The sequence below is a fragment of the Pinus tabuliformis genome, chromosome 9, assembly GCF_031772625.1.
Source record: "Pinus tabuliformis cultivar Carrire ecotype Pingquan chromosome 9, CPIR1, whole genome shotgun sequence".
Lineage (NCBI taxonomy): Eukaryota > Viridiplantae > Streptophyta > Pinopsida > Pinales > Pinaceae > Pinus > Pinus tabuliformis.
Genome location: NC_142307.1, coordinates 526860693 through 526866625, shown reverse-complemented (window position 1 = coordinate 526866625; position 5933 = coordinate 526860693). Strand labels below are relative to the sequence as shown.

The window sequence follows — 5933 nt, the reverse complement described above, 5'->3', positions numbered from 1 at the left end:
TAATTATTAACATCACACCATACAAGTATCTGTAGACAGCAGTAACGCTTAGTCATGAAATTGCAAACAGAGATAACCACAGAACCGCCAAATACTACTCCAGGAATTGTAGATTCAAATTACTGTAAAAGCAATTAGGTCTTGTATTTGGGCTTACGAATCCAGATAATATAGATTCGAATTAACTAAGATCAATTATGTAATCTGCGTATATCCTTTCAAAAGAGAAATAGCGCGAACCAATTTCGACACTGGAAGTGTTGGAGCTGTACCGTCATGAGAAGACTACTCCACATCAAACAGCTGACCATAACCATTGAATGTTGAGTATAAGTAGCGATAATCAGAGAATGCAGAAGATGACAGCTGTGAGAAATCATTTATTTTCTGTACAAAGTTTCTATGTCTCTAACTTCCACTACATTCGATTCTCCCAAACACAAATTCCAAACATGGCCTTACAGATACACAAAAATTTGGCCATATGCTTCTTGAATATGACCACTATAAACAAATAATAATGTATTAAAAGTTAGCAATTGTCTATGAAGGGATAAGGTACACAAAAAATGACTTCAACTTCATAACATGTAGCAATTGAACCTTACAGGACCGTTGGCCTGCAATATAACCTTTATTAGCTCTTCAAGTGTACTAATTTCTGACATCTATTCTCTTCATCACTGCAGGTTACTGAGAGTGGAAGGCAGGAGTGCCATCTAGTTGCCACTGTTGGCAAATTTTCTGTCATCTGGAACTTCCGGCAAGTAAAAAACAGCGACATGTGTGTTACAAGGGCCAGAATGGGCTAAAAAGCTACTATTGCTACAAGATTGTTCCAAAAGATGAATCCAGTGTGTATAGCAAATTTATGCATGACAAATTTGTTATTACAAATTCTCCAGGAGCTCCACTTGTGGTTGCAACACCAAAGAAAGTGAGCTCTTTCAGCATAGCATCTTAACAATAACATCCATTTCACACTAATCATGGCGTTGAGCAATTAACTCAAGTGATGAACTATAAACAGTTGTACTGGCTTGTGCATATAACATTCCACACCTTATTGGGGTGGAGTAAAACTAAATTCTTTATAGATTTATAATCTGTTGTATAGCTGAGAGATTGGGCATTTGGTGCATTTGAAGCAATGCTTGTTGTAATCTGTGTAAAGTGATGAACAGGAGCTATTCTGCTTGTAAGTCTGTGTAAAGTTATGAATTGATTTTGACACCACATGCTAACTTTGTCACTTAATTCTTATTTTGTTCAAGTGGACTCTCAGTATTGACCTTTTAATTAACTATTGACAGTTTATAATGGAGAATTTGAGGAAATGGAGAGGCTTTTGAATGGTATGCATATTTTTGTCGTGAAAATTCAACTGTAATTCACATATATTATTCAGGTCTCAAGGAACAAAGTACCTGAATATTTTCTTTCTGGTGAGGGCAAACAGAATAGACGGGTGCTTCATGACCTTCGAATGTGTACTGCTTTCGACCAGTTACTGCATCCCACACCTACAAGCACAGACAAGCACAGACAAAAAAAAATCACACAGAGTAAGTAAACAACAACTATTAGAATGAGTCTGACATATCTGATGAAGCAGATTACCTTGATGTTCTTATCATCCCCACATGTAATTATGCATAGCTGGGAGGTAGGGTGTGAAAAAGCAATATCATTCACACCACCAGTATGTGCGTCAATCTGTATAAATCATATCAATGTTAATAAATTATACTTTCAATACAAACTTAATTTTACAGAGCTACAAGCATGTACAGGTTGGTCTTTAAGTATGTAATCAAACCTCTAGATGTTGTCTCAAATCGCCTGCCACAGTATAAGAATATATGTGAACTATATGCTTGGAAAACGCAACTCCTATGAACGCAAATGCAGGCATGTCAGTATATGAATAGGGGAAATAGCACATGGTACACCATTGTTTTGGTGCACAACCAACCAAAAGTAGACCAGAGACATTTGTAAATGGCATTATTACAAATCACTCACATTGTTATATAAACTTTAAAGGAGGAAATGATGTCAAAACATCTTATTAAAGAATACAGAGTATAGATTAAGTTACCAAGGACTGCCCCATCTGGGCTCCAGATACAACGATTCACTGATACAGCTGGATCTTTCACAAGAGCAGCCTATGAAAAAATAAAAAAACATGTATAAGAGTTTACCTAACGCCTGTGCTAATGATCAACTCGAGAAAGAACTCTAAAATATTTTGAAGATCAATTCATAGATGTACAATTTTTCCAATTTAAATTACAGAACTAATTTATGAAAAAATCATCTACCTGCATTTGAATCGAACAGGCCGAAACTTCCCAAACTTTAAAGGTCCTATAAGCTAATCTTTCACGAGATGCCACTTCCCAAATTGCAATGTCACCAACGTTTGTTCCAACTGATCGATAAAGCCAGCAATCCAAATTTGAACCACTAGCCAGTGTGAACATACTTATAAAGAGAAACGGTACAGCTTCCAAATTGAATTTAAGAATTTATTTGAATGAAGAACTGCATTGAATGGAATTTGAAATCACCTAGCAAAATTGTTTGCTGCAGAGGATGGAAATCCAGACTCATAACATTTGAACCCTGATTGAGAGTTCTTGCCACAGTCTTTGGCAGGTCATCTTGTGAGTACATGTTAAGAGGATGACCTGGGCCTGGGCCTGGGTAGGTCACCTACAATTAGAAAGTGAGCATTCTTAGTTTGTGGAAAAGCAATCCCTGTAGAATAACTGATATATCCTACTCAAAATCGATCACATACAACAGTCAATGGACCTGGTAGAAAAGCCAAGAAACTTGAAACAAACAAAAAGTACAAGAGAATTTAGCATTAAGTTGTGACTCAATTAAAAGTAATAAACACATGGACTGCAGGCAGACAATTTCAATCCATCATATAATCCAATATCGATCTTAATAAATGCTCTGTATGTACCTCCTCCGACTGACCACCCCGGATGCGCTTCATGAGGTGTTCAGAATCAGCAGATTGATAGTCTACAGCAGGACCATTTGATGGTGGAGTTCTAGGTCGTTTTAGGAAAGCCGCTGATGCCATTCACAGAATGAGAAGTCAAAATATGCTCTGTTAGGAAAATTCGTGTTATAGAAAAAAGAAACATATTTCTGACATATATGAACAGAAAGAGCCTACTAAATCACCCCACTTGAAAGGACAAACTAGTATATCTTCTTCCACTGTTCCTACTGAATAAGATTCAAGCATGCCATACAATTTTTGCAAGAGATAACATGATGTTAGCCTACTAAAGAGAATTTTACAAAATACTGTTGCTACTCAATAACATTCAAGAATGCCATACAAATTTTCCAAGAGATAACATGGTATTAGCCTACTAAAGAGCATTTTACAAAATATAGTAAATTAAGCAAACCTGCATTTGGGGGTGGTGCAAGAGATACTGGTCCAGCAGAGTGTGCAGCAGCAGGATTAGGATTTGCCATCCATCCCGAAAGACCGCCGGAAGAAGCACCAGCAGGCTGGAAAGGTTGAAATCATATCAAAAAGACGCAACGAACACATTATTAATGATTTGTGGAAACAAAAAAAAATCAATTAAACTAATGTATTTGTTGAAATCATGGCTGCATGACCGTCAAAACAAATTTACCAGTTGATTCACACTGTGGGTGGCAATAGGAGGAAACACTGTTCCTTTTGGAAGTGTACCCACAAGTGGGTTAGTTGAAGGCGTTGGTGCTCGGGCCCCATTTGGTGGTGTGCATGTATGATCGAGAAACAGGGTCTTAATATCAGGATTAGGTCGGGGATTTTTGCAAAGCTGGTGCTGCCAATTGAGGCTGGATACAAAAAGGCCAATGGCACACTTTGTTATGTTAGTACTTTTATCGAATCCCCTGTTCCCAAAAATAAACAGTAGGCATAACAAAAACAGAGAATTCTCATTGTCTGATTAGTAATTCATTATTTGAATTTTCTGAAGTATGTAGTTAATGAGTGCTAAAAACATTCATCTTGACCAGTTCAAAACCAAAAGGAACAGAGATCAGCCAGAGGCCTCCATGAACTGCTGAACATAAAAAAGCACCCTACCTTTGATTTATCAGTGTTCGGAGCCTTGAGGCTTTGAAGGCCGGGAATGTGAGTTTGTCACGGAACAGAGGATTAGCTTCTAACAATTTCTTTAGCTCTATAAGCATAATGGTCCTGGCCGACTTTGCATCCCCATACTTAGACAGCTGCTCATTTTCCCTACAAAATACCAAATCGAAGTCACTCCAACTGTACCCAATCCAACTCACTCCAACTATACAGGACTTCCGAAAGCCGATGCATGATTTCAAGGCTTCTTTCCCACTCGAACAGCCAAAACCGCCAAAATATAAATAAGAGAACGTACCTGAAGTTGTCCAGGGTAAGAAGCTGCGTGATTTCTTTGAACAGCTCTTCGTTGAATGAAGAAAAGACTTTGAGATCCTTCACCAATATCTCTACAGCTCTAGCCCGATCTTGCCTGTGAATACCCAAATGATAATTTTTTATTTTCAACATACCAATACTTCAATCTCACTCATCTTTGCATTCTGGCGAGAAAGCACCTTAAGAAAGAAGGAAATGGCTACTTGTCTAAAGCTTCCAAATATTTTTGTTTTCTGATCTCGAAGAATATTTTCATGGAATAACGGTTGTCGTCCACCTTTGTGAAACCGGACAGGTATCTCTCCACCTCTTCCCATTCTCCCGCCTGTACTTGATCTTCAAAATATTTCATGTTGAAGAAAAACCCCGATTCCTGCTCCAACATGTTATTATTATACCATGCCATGCACAACAATATGATTAGCTTCTCATTTGTAGAATACCCACTCAACAAAAAACAAAACACCAAAAGAGGATTTGAGAAATGTATGTTAAAAAAACCAACTTACTTGTGCACCGTCTCTTTGAACTTTTCCTCATCAAGAAACTGTAAGATGAGAAAAACGAGCTCTCTGCTTAAGGATGTCATGGCGCCCCCCTCCCTCCTCCGCGCACTCTCTCTGCCCTTGCTGCTCGTTCCAGGCGAAGATGAGATCTGTATACCCAAAACCCTAATTTCCCCCTCCTGCCCTTAAAGTCAATCTTGCAGATGAAAACTAAAAATCAGCAGAGTCTTGCATGTGTTGGTATAACGAAGGAAAAGACACCCGCCATTCCCTCGCAGAACTGTCCCGCTCTATTTTGACGCTAGCTGCACGAGACTGAAAAATTCCTGGTTATGCCATTCAGAATCCGATGCCACGTGTCAGTATGAGGAACAAAGGAGCCATTCAGAATCCGATGCCACGTGTCAGCACGAGAGCCAAAGGAACGACGAAAGTCTGTTCCAAAGGAAGGCCTATCGGCCTAAATATATCTCGAAAAAGTTCAAGGAAAAAACGTGGGGTACCTCTAAATATATCTCGACAAAGTTTAAGGAAAATATTAGGGTAACATCAATTTGATTATAGGTGGTGCTCTTTGTTATAAGTTCATTGAAGCCCGTGGGAATGTTATTATGCACGACATAAATCAAATAAATCCCATTGGAATGGTATATCCATCTTCGTCTTGGGCTATGATTGCCATGGGAATGCTAGCTTGGTCGTGGGCTATGTTGTTGGGTAGGGTTAGGAGCAAAGAGTTTGCATCGACGTTGAAATTGGGTGTTTAGGTTTATTTATGAATATTATAAAAATTTATATTTATATTAGGTTTTTTAGTAATTGATTTTAAAAAAATTTGTTACAGGTTTATTCTACAAATAAAAATATATATTATTAGGTATTTATACAAATCGAGAATAATTATCAAAGCTCAATTATATTAGGTATTTATAGGTATTTATACAAATCGAGAATAATTATCAAAGCTCAATTGTTTG

General features: G+C 37.9%; 1 protein-coding gene across 5 annotated transcripts; it reads right to left on the bottom strand.

Annotated features, from left to right (window-relative positions):
• Positions 1 to 458: 458 nt before the first annotated feature.
• On the bottom strand, positions 459 to 4837 carry LOC149149541 (protein TOPLESS-RELATED PROTEIN 2-like). 5 transcript variants are annotated; one of them, XM_089440137.1, is made up of 13 exons: positions 4654 to 4831; positions 4431 to 4544; positions 4124 to 4282; positions 3681 to 3870; positions 3444 to 3558; positions 2984 to 3096; positions 2577 to 2721; positions 2328 to 2437; positions 2102 to 2171; positions 1820 to 1893; positions 1621 to 1716; positions 1428 to 1523; positions 459 to 757 (listed from the first exon to the last, which is right to left on the bottom strand). In XM_089440137.1, the coding sequence occupies exons 1-13, from the start codon at positions 4800 to 4802 to the stop codon at positions 638 to 640; spliced, it is 1551 nt and encodes a 516-aa protein (XP_089296263.1). In that variant the 5' UTR covers positions 4803 to 4831; the 3' UTR covers positions 459 to 637. The 5 variants fall into 5 exon arrangements, with proteins under 5 accessions (XP_089296263.1, XP_089296264.1, XP_089296265.1 ...); XM_089440138.1 differs by having other exon boundaries at positions 460 to 751; XM_089440139.1 differs by having other exon boundaries at positions 651 to 1164; positions 4728 to 4837.
• Between the last annotated feature and the right edge of the window lie 1096 nt (positions 4838 to 5933).

Excerpts from the sequence above, each read along its gene's own strand:
- LOC149149541 (XM_089440135.1), bottom strand. The coding sequence starts at position 4,802 with ATGAAATATTTTGAAGATCAAGTACAGGCGGGAGAATGGGAAGAGGTG. Across the intron at positions 2,172-2,327 it reads CCTGTTCGATTCAAATGCAG|GCTGCTCTTGTGAAAGATCC; the intron begins GTAGATGATTTT and ends ATTTTTTCATAG. Across the intron at positions 1,165-1,427 it reads ACCAGAAAGAAAATATTCAG|ATTACAACAAGCATTGCTTC; the intron begins GTACTTTGTTCC and ends CACTTTACACAG.